Source organism: Urocampus carinirostris, chromosome 1 (genome assembly GCF_059441175.1).
Source record: "Urocampus carinirostris isolate Australia breed hairy pipefish chromosome 1, RoL_Ucar_1.0, whole genome shotgun sequence".
NCBI lineage: Eukaryota > Metazoa > Chordata > Actinopteri > Syngnathiformes > Syngnathidae > Urocampus > Urocampus carinirostris.
The window spans coordinates 30,417,212-30,432,958 of record NC_142349.1 but is presented as its reverse complement, the minus strand read 5'-3'; the positions used below and the strand labels follow the sequence as shown (position 1 = coordinate 30,432,958).

General features: G+C 39.4%; 1 protein-coding gene across 2 annotated transcripts; it reads right to left on the bottom strand.

Annotated features, from left to right (window-relative positions):
• Nucleotides 1–1,979: 1,979 nt before the first annotated feature.
• gorasp2 (golgi reassembly stacking protein 2) lies at nucleotides 1,980–10,790 on the bottom strand. 2 transcript variants are annotated; one of them, XM_088334669.1, is made up of 10 exons: nucleotides 10,590–10,790; nucleotides 9,960–10,040; nucleotides 8,860–9,063; nucleotides 8,714–8,800; nucleotides 8,503–8,633; nucleotides 6,029–6,161; nucleotides 5,837–5,954; nucleotides 5,338–5,442; nucleotides 4,873–4,998; nucleotides 1,980–2,636 (listed from the first exon to the last, which is right to left on the bottom strand). In XM_088334669.1, exons 1-10 carry the CDS (start codon nucleotides 10,650–10,652, stop codon nucleotides 2,425–2,427), a joined length of 1,260 nt encoding a protein of 419 aa, XP_088190795.1. In that variant the 5' UTR covers nucleotides 10,653–10,790; the 3' UTR covers nucleotides 1,980–2,424. The 2 variants fall into 2 exon arrangements, with proteins under 2 accessions (XP_088190795.1, XP_088190786.1); XM_088334660.1 differs by having other exon boundaries at nucleotides 5,837–5,960; nucleotides 10,590–10,788.
• Nucleotides 10,791–15,747: the final 4,957 nt, after the last annotated feature.

Below are 15,747 nucleotides of genomic sequence, written 5' to 3'. Positions count from 1 at the left end.
TTAATATATCACAGCAGTATATATGCAGCAGTTCTTTTCAAAAGTCAAGCTTACATTCCGTTACGTACATTCACTAAAACCAGAAGTGTATTTTAAAGAAAAGGAAATACCCGTCTTTTTAAATTTGTAAAAAATGTATTCTGTCCCAAAGCATGTTTTAGACCAGTGGTCCCAAACCTTTCCTGAACCACGGACCAGTTTGTCTTACAGTAGTTTCACAGGCCGGCCCGATAATAGTAAAAAAAAAAGCCAAAATAAACTAATCACGAGACCACTAGGGATGTAGATGACGTAGGAAAAGAAAAGGTAAGTTCCAATGCCTTTTCCTGCATCAACATTCACGAAGGTCTAGTGGTTAGGATTCAGTGTTTTCCATTTCAATCTATGTTTGACCCCCTTTTACATCCAACATTGTGAAAATATCTGGAAATTTGATGACTGATTAATCAATGCTCCCATACAGTAATACTACCACCAAACCTTGTGTATGATGCACATCCAAACTAAGTTCTTTTGTAGGTAAAACAAAAGTGAGTTATATACAGCATAAGCAAAAATAACTTTTTTGGTTCAGCCCAGTACCAGTCCGCTACCTTCTCCATTTTAACTGAACGGCAGATCTACTGCTGCCTTTGACACTGTGGACCATATTTTAGTAGACCGGTTGAAAAAAATGGAATGGTCTCTCAGGAACCTTCCTCTTATGGTTCAAATCGTACCTCAGATAGGACGCTCTGTGTTAAAAATGGGGAATTTACATCTGAGCCCTTTAGTGTTACCTGTGGTGTCCCGCAGGGTTCAGTACTTGGCCCCCTTTTCTGCATTTAGGTGACATTATTCACAAATATATCAGTTTCCATTGCTACGCAAATGACACTCAACTATATTTTCCAATGGAGGAATCTGCCACACTAAACTGGAAATTTGGAGTCGTGCCTCACTGAGGTAAATGAATGTCACGCAACTGTTTGCTCTGAAAAGACAGAAATGTTAGTCGTTGGTCCATCTAAATGCTGTGACTTGTTCTCAAAAACTGCTCAGAACATTGACAAATGTATTATCACCCAGATTGACTCAGTCAAAAATTTAGGTGTCACATTTGACCCCAATTTGTCCTTTCAAACACACGTTAAGAATATTACTAGAACAGCTTTTTTTCCATCTTCGCAACATTGCTGAAATTCGCCTTATGCCGTGTCAGTCAGATGCGGTGATTATAATTCATGCGTTTGTTACCTCCCGTCTCGATTACTGTAATGCACTGCTTTCCGGTCTCCCGAAGTCCAAAATCACGAGCCTTCAGCTGGTGCAGCGTGGCTTTTAGCGAAAACAAGAAAGTTTGATCACATTACCCTGATTTTAGCTAACCTGCATTGGCTCCCTGTTAGCTTAAGATGTGATTTTAAGGTTCTGTTGGTATTTTACCATATCATGCACAAACTTGCTCCCTCATATCTTTCAGATTTAATTCACCCCCTATGCTCCGGTCTGGAGCCTTTGCTCTGAAAATGCTGTCTACTAGTGATCCCAAGTGCCAGGAAGAGTTCCGCAGGTTCGAGAGCGTTCTCCATTCTGGCCCCGGTGCTGCGAAATGCTCTTCCCCCTGAGATTTGATCTGCATCCTCAGTGGAACCGTTTTAATCTCGGTTTATAACACACTTATATTTTAGAGCTTACGAATGACCTGTATTTCATGTTGACAATATCTGTGTATTATTTGTTATTGCAACATCCATTGCAGCCTGGTCATCCTGGATGGGGAATTACTTCATGTGCAGTCCCTTCTTAAGGTTTCTTCATTTTCCTCATGTTGAAGTTTTTTGTTTTTTCCTCGCCCTCATGTAGGTTTTAGATCAGGGGATGGTGTCATAATAGTCTGGTGTTTGCAAAAATCTGTGGTCTGTGCAGCACTTTCATTATGGGCTATACAAATAAACATGACTATAATGATGCACTGCTAAATGATAGAACTACAGGGCTAGGCGGAGTGTTTTAATTATTGAGTATTTTATATATCGAATGTACAATGTACAAACCAAAATTAGTATAACGGCGCATAATGTTGTTTACATGATTGCAGAAAATGAAAGGCTTAATTTCAACCAACATAATATAAAAAAGATTGAATGACTGTTAGTCATTCGAATACATGGCTATTCCTCAAAAGAATGATACAGCAGGAGAGCGATGAAAGGACCACGCAGGAGTAAACCGCAAAGAGTTATTGGCAAGCTGCAGTGCGACCTGCTCCACTGCAATCGAACCACTCCTTTGTAGTCTTCGAACGAGTCACTCGCGCTTGGAAACCCGGTCCCTCTCGGCTAAATAAATAGAAAACTAAAGGGCGAAAGGCAGACAGGAGAGAAAAGAGTAACCGCCTCGTGTGTATTTTGGTCGGACGGTCGGGGGCCATCCGTTCGCAGGTTACGAGGACGTTAACGTCGTCTCCGGCTGCGGTTCCGTGGTGTTTGCGAGGTCGGCCGCGGGCATGGTCTCGACCCCCGGGACACTGGAAGTGGGTAGCAGGGGGGCCACGCTTTGAGGCAGGAGCGGAGTCAACTGGGAGGGCAGCATCGCAGGCAAAGGAGGCAGAGGGGCCAGGCCGGGAATGTTTAACGGAGCCGCCAGAGGGGGAACTACGATTCAAGAGGAGGGGATATTGAATCACTTGTTACAAAAAAATTACAATTTAAATCATTTTGTCTTGTTGAGTTTATGAGCGTCATGATGCTAAAGCTGCACAGATTCCTATCCTGAAGATTTGCACTACTGCCTCAGATGCAGTACCTCGTTTTTACCGTTAGAGGGTATTAAGAGACTGCAATATATAGGCAAATGCTGGCATAAAAGGACATCTTGTATTGTTTAAAGGGACAGTGTGTAATATCTAGTTCCTCCTAGTGGTCCAAAAAAACGAATTCAGTATGAAAACAACAAAACGTTGATTTAAATATTACGCAAAAAACATAAGGTTTCATACCAATATTTGTATGACTATTTACCCGTATCTATTTGTCTGGCATCTTGCTACGCTGTTCTTGGGACTGTTTTTTGTTGCATTAGAGAACACAGTGCCATCTGGTGGTTAAATATTACACACTGGGGCTTTAACACAGGGGCCTCCCGCTTATTTAAGTCTTGTGCTACTTTTGGTCACTAATTAGTGCAAAGGGCTACCTGTTTGATATGCATTTCTATTGTTACTACATTCTTACCAGGATAATTATTGGAAGTAGGGTAAATAAAACTCAGTCAACCATTAAAAAAAAAAAAAAAAAAAAAAAAAAGCATTTTACTGATGAATCACAATGACCCAGCACTAGTGAACTATATTCGGAACAAGCTCGCGAGCACCTCAGCTGTGCTCTTTTGAGACCCCCGATTTAGCGAATCTTAGTGGTAAAGAACTTCATAAGAAAAACAAAAGAACACTGATTTGAATAATGAGCAAAAATACTTTCATATAAATGTGCATTTATTAAAACTCCTTATAGATCAAGAAATGTGTATTAGTTTTGCATGAATTGACGCTCACCTAGAAGGAGCAGACATTAATGTCCGTTATTTTTCTGATAAGGGTAATAAAAAATAAAAATAAAAAAAACTTTGTGAAAGGCTGAGTAAAGAATTGAGACCAAAAACGGTAGAATTTGGTCACTCATAGTTTGTAATCTTCATTGTGCTCTATAGCACTCATTTTAGGTGGCACTACACGATACAGCGACATCTAGTGGTCAAATATTACACAGTGTCCACTTAAACATGCAAATTATACTCTAAAGTTAGATGATATTGAAAGAAAAAGCATCAGCTCAACCGTAAATGATAAACACATTGTAAAAAGTACAGTTAGAAAAATGCAGTAATTGAAAGTAAAATGTCCCTTTTCCATACTAGTTTTTCAAAAAAATGGAATGCGTATTTTATATTTTTTTCAAAAAATGTATGTTGAGTATTACTTTGCTAAATCATATTTAAATATAATACCAATATATGCAATTTTGGTATACAAATGCTTTGAAAAGGCATGTGTAACCTAAAAGACATTGCAAAATGAATGATTTAGTGCCTCCTAGTAAAAAACAAAAATCATTCATGAAAAACAATATTGATTTAGATAAGGAAGAATACATGAACTATATAAACGTGCATTTTCTAAATATAATCGTAGTTGTATACATTTGCATTAATTTTACATAACATGAGCCTCATCAATCTGCCATAATTGTCTCTCCATCTGCTGTCATGGGTACCCAAAAACCTAATGGGTTGCCTTTTGGTTACTTTAAGTCTCCGTAGTTTGTATTCTCCCTTGTGTTTTTTAGCACTCGTTTTTCGTTGCACTGCACTCTACAGCGACAGAGTCCCTTTAAGAAGATACAGAAACAAAATTTGAGGAAAACCTCAATCTGTTTAATTTAAGAATTACGCAATGAACTTGTATCGTTTCATTAAGCTAGTGTTAAAATACATTAGTAACACAAATTTGAAAAGGAAATACAAAAAGGAAATTTAAGCCACTTGACCAAACAGCCTACTGAGAGATTTTATTTATTTGTTTTGAAAACTAATTGTTGTCTTTTGTGAGGAAGATGTTGTGAATGTATTTTCTCTACTAAAACTTTGTAGTTGAGTTACAAAGAGAAGATAAGAAGACCTTTATTGCTACTCCTTTCCATTCACTTTCACTGATGTCGATTTTTGTTTTAATTTATTAATCGTGGCAAAAGTATGTACATTTTTAAAAAGGGTAACATTATCTGCCATTGGAAGTAAATCAAATGTTGTGATGAAGAAAGTCAAAGTAACACAACTAGGGTGCAATTGACCAACTCTGATTGAGTCAGGATGCCGAAAAGATAACTGGTGTACCTGAGCTTGCTGAGGGCAGTAATGGGCCGGTGCCTGCTATGGAGATGGCGCCTAGGTCCGGTAACGGAAGATTGAGATTGGGAAGGTTGGGGAGAGGCGGTAAACCACCTGGGAGGGGCATCAAACCTAAAAAAAAAAATTATAATGGATATGAAAGTCAAATCTGAATTTATATAGCACTTTTCAAGTCAATGAAGACCTCCCAAAGTGCTTTACAATGTGCTTCACACCTTTCCCATTTACACACTAACTAACCAATAGCAGCGTCAGCCATGCAAGCCAACTACCTGCTTATCAGGAGCATTAGGGATTCAGCGTCTTGCCCAAGGACACTTCGACATATAACACAGAGGAGCCGGGAATCGAACCTGCGACCTCTTGATTCCAAGACGAGTGCTTTACCTCCCGAGTTACTACCGTTCCTTCGACTTCATATTAGAGACAATGCACAATGAAAGGACTCACCTGGTAGCGTGGTGGCAGGGTTGAAGTTGGCTGCGGCGGGATTCAGGGCGGGGAGCGGCACGAGGGACGGATTGGAAGAAGGAAGAAGGGGGACCGTAGGCAAACCTAGTGAGGGAGAGGCAAGCCAGAGTAAGTACTGTATTTTCCAAACTATGAATCGCACCCGATTATAAGGCACACCCCCAAAATAATCTTTTGTGATACTTTGTCATATATAAGGTGCACCGGATTATAAGGCACAAAACTACTGTAAGGGTTGCAAAAATGATAAAAAGTATGCTTATTCGTGCATGGATTTTCAATTTGGAATATAATAATCCCTCGCTGTATTGCGGTTTACTTTTTGCAGTATTGATACGTTACGGATTGTTACGCATTCTGTTCAGCAGCAAAAAACACACAGCCAATGCTATCATGGAGGCAGGTATGTAGAAAGATGGTATGTATTTACTAAAAAAGGACAGAACAATCGAAATCCGCGAAACAGACAAGAGCTTACCCGTCTGCAATTCGGTAGGCATGGTGGGGGGAGCTGTGCTGATGGACAGGCCTGACAGCGAGTTCTCTAACCCGGTAGGGATTGCGGGAGTGGCGTGAGGCGGAGTCACGGCCGACAACTGCACCTGAGCACCGTGAGGATTTTTGCAGCAGCCACAACAATTCTTGTAAAAGTTGAAAACGAATGATTCACCTCTGTGAAGCCATCCTTCAGGGGACCCACAGCTTCACCAGAAGCGTTCCCAGGGAAGCTGATCTTCTTACCCTCCTCGAAAGGCCGAGTGGGAATCCTGTGGAGGTATCCGTAGCCAATCCCGCAGCCAAGGCTGTAATCAAGCAAAATCGAACATCATTGATGTCCGTCTTCATTATTCTCATCGTGATTTTCACAACAGCCAACACATTTTTTTCGCCCTCCATAGACCAACGTTGTTTGATTTTAGTCATGTTTTCTTCAACAAATGTTACAATCGAATTTGAATTTTATGATGCAACAGTACCTTTAAAACTAAAAGAACAAATGTAATTTGCTGCTTTAACTAAATGATTGTGAAGAGGGTTACCTTAAGTTCAACTTGATTTACCTGAAAGTTCAAATCTCCAAAGCACAAGACTATGAGATATTGCATATTTTTAAGGAAAAGCCACATTTACTAACAATATTAGCTATACACAGAACAATTCGTCCCTTCGGTTTGTTTATGACCAGCCTCGTCCGAAATGTTTCTTCTGATTGGAAACCATCTTTTCTTATTATCCTGAACTGCTTAAAAGAGGGTCTAATTTGGAACTTTTTTTCACTTGCAGCCGCCATCTTCTGGCTTGTGTCATCATTGCCGCCTGTCAAGCTCCTCATGTTGCAAGTACATGCATCTTTCAGACACTCTTCTTTTTTCATCTTTCTTGGGGTTTGAGGTTGGCATTTGGACTGTACCTATAAAAGGCCTTTTTGTACTACACTAACAAATGCAAAGAAGGAAAAAAAAATGGGGGAAAAGCCTCAAAAACTATCCAACCAAGTTGGAGACCCCAGGCCCTATATTTAGGGCTATACGTTCCTTTATTGATTATTATTTCTAATATTAACAATTAGGGACACTGAAACAGTTATTTATTTTGATGATTATTACAACAGAATTTCACATACCCATGCCTGATGCAAACACATTGAGAAGATGCAAACTCCACACAGAAAGGCTGAAGCAGATTCAAAGTTTAAATTTAAGGACAGTGAAGCAGTCACATTACACCAAATTTAAAATATATGAATAATTGAAATGAAATGAAAATGTTACACTGCACTGCCAAAAGGGGTCATAGCTCCAATATCCCTCTGTGGAAAAGAAAACCTCCCAGGTGGACAACAAGCACTGGCTTGCGTGGTAGAGAGGCCAGAGGGAAGACTTTTTTTTAGAAAAGGGAAATGCATCCAGCCTTGATGTTTTCCTAAAGGCATCTGAAGGAATCTTGGACCATGAAGAACATAATTCTCTTGTCTGATGAGATAAAGTTTGAACAGTTTGGTGGTTGTTATTTGGTTACATCAACTGGCAGACTACTCAACCAATAAGGAAAGATGAATGCAGCCATGTAAAGAGACATCCTGAATAGAAACCTGACCCTGAGCACTGGTTGACCACAGACTGGAACAACAGATCCTCTTTCAGTAGGACAAACCATTTTTTCTAACAGCCGCCAGCGGCGCTCGAATTCAAGGCACACGACGCAGCTTACAAGCTAAACGCAATCGAGCAGTTCGATAAAGAAGGAAACAGAGCTACTGCTCGCAAACTTTACCTTGCGAGCGTGTTGCTAGGGTGTTTTTGATTAAGGGAGCGTGGAACGTCGTCTATATGACAAAGTCTCTTACCCATACTGGGGAAGACAACTTTGATGACGTCAATTATAAGGAGGTAGATAAGGACGGTTTACCGTGGTTTCTGCAAGAATGGATTGTTTTTTTTAACAGATCAATTCACTGTGTTGCGAGCGTGTTTCTAGTAGCATTTTGCTACCCTTCACAGGCACGGTTTGGGATGAAAGTTATAATATCATTATTAAAGCTTTGAAATCTCTCTCGGTGTACCGTCTTTCTTTGTAAATATGTGTAACCATGTATAATATGTATTTGCAACTGTATATTTTTGTAATGTATTTAATTTGGACACTTATTCTGATAAGTCTTGCAGTGACCAATTAAAAAGAAGGGGCATAACAGACGCGGGGGATGACAGGAAGTGGGGACTGGTAACGGTGAGTGTTTGTGCACACGGCAGACAATAGTGAATATATTTTTCCCACCCTTACCTTTGGAACTATACACTTTTTTTCCTTGGATTACTTTTAACGGGACCCGGACTCTGCAGGTCTGCAACCAATGTTAACTACCGGTATCGTTTTCCGTTATTTTGCCGGCTGTGGTTTTTGAACTGTGAACTTCGTGTTCAGTTAAAATCGCGGGACTCAAAGTTGGGGTGGGGTCAATTTTATGATTACGTTACATATTTTAATTTGGGCGCATGCGGCTCATATACAGGTGCGGCTTGTGTAAGTACAAAAGCGACAATCTCTCAAAATGTGGTGGGTGCGGCTTATAACCAGGTGCGCTCTATAGTCCGGAATTTACGGTAAGTATGAAGGCAGCCTGTCGGACACATGTATTATTACCTTCCGTCTCCTCCCCAGGCACTGTTGGGTGTGATTACCACCTCTCTGCAGTTGTCAGTATCTGTGTTGTACACATAGAGCTTCAGGCCTTTCCCTTCGTGGCTTTCGATCAGCGAGAACAGGTCTTCGGACTAGACCGGATCAAAAACACATCATGACCAGGAGAAAATAAGAATATTTACGCTAGAACTCGAATGTTGCGATAGCCCACCTCATTCATTACAGTATCCGCGCCAATGATGTAGTCTGTGTGTGGTCTCAAACCAGCGAGGGCAGCAGGTGAGTTCGGTTCCACCTCCTATCGAGCACAAGAGAGCGTAGGCCGACATGACAGACACAACAGTAATGATTACGTACCAGAACATGCCAAACATTCTCATTGGCTCCTTCGAAGCTGCAGAAGCGAATGGAAACCCCGAGTAAACCCTGGCCCCCCCACAGGTTGCTGGGGGTGACTGTGGATTCTCTCAGTTCCAGCGTCTTTGAGGAGTACACCAACATCTTGACCGGTTTCTCTACACTGGCTTTCAAAAGGTCCTTCAAGGTGTCATTGTCCTTGTTCTGTAGAATTAAGAGACAAGAGTTACCAAATCTATTAGTTATTTGGTTTTCTAAATTATATTAAAAAAGTCTAATTTATGACTTATGTCTTTACCAAGAAAAGTCCTATGTATTGCCTAATTTTTACATAAATGCATACCATAATATTTTAGTTTATTGCAGGCCTGATAAACATAACAAAGTAAAAATACTCATACAAAACAGCACTACTACACCAACCACAAGGTTAAGCAAGAGGAAAGTAAAGGAACAAAGAAATTATATCAATATATCAAAATTGTTTGTCCCCATGTTGAGGTTTGAGTTTTTCCTTACTCTCATTTAGGTTTTAGATCAGGGCATGGTGTAATAATAGCCTGTGGTTTGCAGTTATCTGTGATCTGTGCAGCCCTTTGAGACTCCTTGTGATTGAGGGGTGTACAGATAATCACGACGTGACTTGAATTATTGTGAAGTGTTTAGACTGTCAAGGGCACGGGACCGAGATAAGCTACAGCTTTTTCCCTGTCAACCCTTTTTTCTTTCTGTTTTTTCAATTGTTTCATAATATCATTGATTTTTGGTTGATTGTAACCTATTATTTGGGTGAATGGGGTGTAAAAAAACAAAATGTCAATCAACCAAAGGTGCAATTACTGCTAAAATAGACAACTTCTATTCCGCACGACTTTTCCTTTATTGAGAGGTAAACTGTTTGGATGGCAGCCAGAGAATAATTTTAAAGACAATGTTTTAAACGTGTTCAAAATAAGTGTGATAGGTAAAACATAACCGGTGTTATTAGCTTCAAACTCACACATTTGAGACGAACACAAAGCATTCACTATGCTCACAGGTGATTTTTTTTTTTTTTTGCAGCTTGCATTTTACCCTGACGTGCTTGAATGTTGACTTACAAGTCGGGTGTTATTGATGGACACAATGAAGTCAAAAAAAGGTTCCAGTCCTGCTCGGTGACCTGGAGAGTTCTCCTGAACCTACAAGACAAAAAAATAGAGGGCAACGGATAGGTCTAATCAGGTTTTTGCACATTTCTGCATGAAAACAATCGAAAAATAAGATCATAATTTTACTGAGAGTGTTCTTTTTGAGGGAGATTGGTGTTCCTGGGCTTTGATCTTTTCTCATAACATCAACAAAGCATTACTATTTAATACATCAATCATTTCCAGCAAATTATAAAAGTGTTTTCAATACACGGTGAGTAGAGTCACACGCCATTTGAATCCAGCATTCTGCAAACCAGCCTGGCAGGTGTCAGTCATGGTAGCTTCGTAGCGTGTAGCTTTTAGCAACAGTAATGTTTCAAACAAGTTGGTTTAACAAGCTTTAATGTGGGAGTCTCAATGTGACAGCAAATGCATGACAGAAGCACGACTGCAACATTGAAATTGGTGTTTCTTTGTCGCATAGGCCCAATTTGACAGCCACCTTCCTAGTTAACACAGTGCTGGCAAATTCGCATTGCTAGGCTAAAGGCTAAGAGCGGAATACCACTCATGATGTGCAGGAAAAAATAAACGCACCCGGAGGACATGGTAGCCTTCTGAACCACCGCCCGGTATCTCGACACTCTGCGAGCCTCCCATGATGTCGCTGCCTTTTAGGCGTTTTTGAAGATTTTGGGGGCAAGCTGAGTCCGAGGAACGAGGAGGTATCCGACTACTTGGACTCACCGGGTACACGTCGTCAAATGTGTTGTCACCTGCTGCGCATGCGCTGTGACGTGGCAGGAAGTGCAGAAATCACAGTGGAATCTTTTCATCGATCCTTCGCTCACGGACATCTAAAATGGATTTTCTGCAATAGTTTTGAGTTGGGCAAACAGTGTGTACATGTTTGTCGGTTTTTGTTTTTGTTTTTAAATGAAACAAATATTTTCCATTGAAAAGCTCATCTAAAATTGTTCAAAGCTTATGTTTAAAACATACGGCCCGCGGGATGATTTAACAACCCCCCCGCCCTACCCTGGGCCCGTTAATTTCCGAGTATGTCAAAATAATTAAGCTTATTTCTATCGAAAGTTAGGTTATTTTCAGTCATGTTGCAATGAACATCACATCACAGAATGAACCAATCACCTGAAAAGAAAAAAAGGGATGACTGGTTGTAGCCAAAGACTAATAAGAGACCCGTCCCAAAAATAACTGGATGCTTCTTCAATGAATCATATAAACAAATTATCGTATCGTACATCATTATAAAAATCATTTGATAATCCATTAAAACCATAGCTCATTATTGAATCGCAATATATACAGCATTTTTTGGTTTCTGAGAAGTTATTCTTTTTACATCTCTCTCCTACTCAGTCTCTAACAACAACATGATGTGAGGAAACCTGTGACAAACATGAATTTTCTTGTGAAAATGTTACAGATTAAAGTGCGATTGGACGTTCACCGAGAGTCAAGTCAAGTCACATTTATTTATATAGCCCTTAATCACAAAAATGTCTCAAAGGACTGCACAGGATTACAATGACACAATTACCTGATTTTAAACCTACATGCGGGCAAGGAACAACTCAAAACCTCAGCATGAGGAAAAAGAGAAACCTTGAGAAGGGGCCTCACAAGTGGTAATCCCCCTTCCAGGACGACCAGGGTGAAATAGATCTATCATTACAGTACACAAACATAGTAAACACTAGGTAACATGTTGAAAATTTGTCCGGAAAGTGCAGGACAGCAACGACGCCCACAGCCTGTAAACTAATCCAGAAAGTCTATGACAGCCACGACAAGCGTGAACTACAAGAACCCGACCACCCCAGGTGAGTGCTCGTGCCCAGCCTGACTTCCATTGCTTTTTGCAGCTCAGATGATCAAGGGTGTCCTCTAGTGTCGTCTATTCGGTAAGGACCAAGATGGCACTTGGCTTTACTCTCACCGAATGCCATCTCGCCGTTGCTCACACCGTTGTTGCTCCGATGAGCATACTATATTTACAGGTCAAGGTCAAGCTGGACATCAGTATTGTATTTTCTTGGGAGGCCCGTTCACACTCAGCACAAAACCCGTCAGAGCCCCTGCACCTACACCTGGTGTCACATTCCGATCCTACCCCAAGAACAACAAGCTTTTTTAACATCGTCCTCAATTTGGTCTACATACTTCTGTACAGCTTTTGTCCGTGTTTATAAAGAAGCTATCTTCTTGACGTCTTTGAAACAAATGAGGTTCATTAGGACTTGGATATCAAGCGATATTTACCTTCTTGTCCTCTTAATCAGGTGCTATGCTATTTAATCATTTCTTAAGAAAGGGGGATAATCCAAAAGCCCATCTTGTAAAAGAGTAAAAAAGAAAAGTAAGAAAAGGTGGAAAGAAAGCAAAAGAGAGATATTCCAACATGACGTGTGTTCAGTTTTTGGCAAGTTCGTCCAGGTTCTTGAACTTCTTGGTCAGCCGTGTTTTAATCTGATCCAGGAGAATTATTTTTCTTTAAAGAAAAAAAATTTACAATTTGCCTACCAGATGCTCCCTTTCAGTCTGTTTCGTTTTGTTTTTGTGTTTTCATTTGATGTGCTATTCGGATTATTTAAGCGTTGATTTTAGAGAGATTTTTCTTGTCGTAGACAATTTTGGCTCTTTAGTATAAGAGCTTCAAAATAGCAAGCTTTTTTCAATGGACCGGAAACCCGTAGCAAAACCGATGATGGACTATTTATTCCCGATGGAAACTGATAGCAGAGGTCAACAAGGACACAATTTATTGTTATGTTGAAATTTCTGAAATCCCCTGTTGAGCCACAGTCTCCATTTTTTTTCTAGGATTTCTTGCCCGAGGCTGAACTGATGATTCAATCATTGAGACAAGGACATTGTTCAAAATCATCTTCCTTATGTTGTAGAATTTAATATTTTCTTCCATTTATTTGTGTCGTTGTTGATTTTCTTATATCTATCTATAAGAAGACATACTGGTACTGACGCGTATGAGACAGCCACTCCGAATACTGACTGTTTAGACTTGACTGTCCCAGACCCTCAAGCTCAGGTTATTTGTGCTCAACCTAGCCGTTATGATCTTAGGGTCCGCCAGTCCATCATGCCTCCCAGTCGTCTTATTTGTCAGATGAATGACCAGTTGGTAGGTGACAATTCTGTGTCCGCAATATCTGCTATTTCATTGTTTAAGTTCTTTAGAGATGCACTTTCAGTTGGAGTAACAAAGCTTGACCAAGAAACCTGAATTGTGCCTATGTGGGTACTTGAAACTACAGGAACATTGTTTGATATTTCAGAGATGTAACAGGCATCTTTGAGTCTGTGCTTAGTTAGGAGTTTGATCGCCTCCTTTCTTTTCACATTCCTTTTTGGGAGAGTTTTAGAACTGACATGCACTAAGTACTAAGACCAGTACATATCTTATCTATCTATCTATCTATCTATCTATCTATCTATCTATCTATCTATCTATCTATCTATCTATCTATCTATCTATCTATCTATCTATCTATCTATCTATCTATCTATCTATCTATCTATCTATCTATCTATCTATCTATCTATCTATCTATCTATCTATCTATCTATCTATCTATCTATCTATCTATCTATCTATCTATCTATCTATCTATCTATCTATCTATCTATCTATCTATCTATCTATCTATCTATCTATCTATCTATCTATCTATCTATCTATCTATCTATCTATCTATCTATCTATCTATCTATCTATCTATCTATCTATCTATCTATCTATCTATCTATCTATCTATCTATCTAGGTCATATCCCTCAAGAGGGGTGACCGACAGCAAGCATTTTCTCATATGCTCTGTTGATATGGCTCGATTATCTCTTGGGTTTTATTGAATTCGTTCTGTATTTCCCCGCCTCGTTCTTAAGTCCCATTAAGTTTTTCTTGATTTCTACCATTTCTTTCCGCACATCCTACAGCTCCTTTTATTTTCCATCTGTTCGTTAAGCAATTTCTCCATTTTGTCATCCTTCGTATCAAAACAGTCTTGGCTCTTTTCAAATCGCTCTTGTGTAGCTGATTTTATCAACTCCATGTAATTATTTTATATATTTTTGGAGGAGGGAATGGGGGCCCATAGTTTTGAGCGCAGAATCTGATGGTCAAAACAAAACCAAAAAACAAAAAGCGATAAAAAAGGGAGTGAAGAGGGAAAAAATCGAGAGAAGTCAGAGAGACTAAATGAATAACCCAAATACTGTCCAAACGCCAACCCAAACCCTAAAAAGATGAAAAAGAAAGAGTTTATTTGAGTGTGTGTAAGAATTTCATATACTTGTATGCGCAAGAAAAGAGCTGCAATGGTTCTTTCAGCCAGAGGATGGCATTAGCAAACAGGGTTGGGTAGGGTTACTTTAACTGGATTACTTTCAATTACTTTTGGACTACTCCAATACCAAATATGCTAATAAAAGACAAAAGAAACTAAATATGAATAAAATTACTACATTTTGTGCAGGCTTGGGGAGTAACGGAATACATGGAACGGCAAAAATGATGTTGGCAAGCTGTTTGGATTGATTTTCATTTTGTTTCTGTCGCATTTTATGTTATTTATCTGGTTTCATGTAAAAGGGACTATTAAGGAGTACTTTCCAAGCCTTAGTAGGCCCAGCAAAGTGGTTGTATTTTATTGTATTGGCTGTTTTCTGCTGAAACTCCTATTGTGTATTTATTTTTTGAAAAGTACATTGTTCTTTAAAAGAGAAGGGGAGAAAGAGAGGGAGAGAGAGAGAGAGAGTATGAGCGAGAGAGAGAAACAAATAATTGAACTTGACTCATCCTTTACATATGTTTCGTGTTATATTTCATTTCGAATATCTCTATACATTTTGATACATCTGATCCACGTCTGAACTACTCCATTTGAATCGGATTAAGTTTACTGGCTGCAAACCGTTTCCCTTTTACTTCGCAGTATTAAGTATTGGTTTTGTTTCTTTCATTGTGTAATCGTTATCTCGAATAACCCATGAACACTTTTACAGGACTTAACCGCTACTTTAAGCTCTAAGATATTTGTAATAGGGCACAAATGTGAACAAAAGTATATACCGGTACATTCAAACGTGTCAAGTTTGTTTATGTTTTAGGGGAGAGTTAAAGAGTTTTGAATGGCATTGTTGTATATTAGGATAGGATTATATAGCTATTTACGAAAACGAAACGTTTTGTTGATAGAGTGACTTTTTTGTGCAGTTTACAATCGGGTTTGGGCAAAAGGAATAATCTCAACAACGAAAAACATTTCATAATGTTGTGCTAGTGACCTCAAACATAAAATAATGTCTTGTTAAAAAATATGTTGAACGCATAGGGCCTGCTGGTATGATTTCCTATATGTTGTAGTGGAAAAGACACCACAGGGTGACGCTAGCGGTGCGTCCTAATTCGATATTTTTATTTTCAACGTTGTGAAACGGCAACCTTTCTCTCTCTTTAGAACGGACTGAGAAGATGGACCGAATTATTGTTTACTGTAACTGGACGGTATACACTCATATTGGCAACAATTGATTTGGAATAAAATGAAATAAACAAGGACGAATAAAACCTCTTCAAGCTCCATCTGATCACAAATTCATTGATGTGAAGACGACGATGATGATCATGAACATTATTCGAAGACGTGAATGTCATCCGTAATTGAATAGAACGAAAAATGTAACCAGTGTTCATGTTGCAAAAGAAATGA

Coding starts and splice junctions, on each gene's coding strand:
- gorasp2 (XM_088334660.1), bottom strand. CDS start 10,652: ATGGGAGGCTCGCAGAGTGTCGAGATACCGGGCGGTGGTTCAGAAGGC. Junction 10,041..10,589: donor AAGGCTACCATGTCCTCCGG/GTGCGTTTATTT, acceptor TTTGTCTTGTAG/GTTCAGGAGAACTCTCCAGG. Junction 5,961..6,028: donor TGAAGGATGGCTTCACAGAG/GTGAATCATTCG, acceptor CACGGTGCTCAG/GTGCAGTTGTCGGCCGTGAC.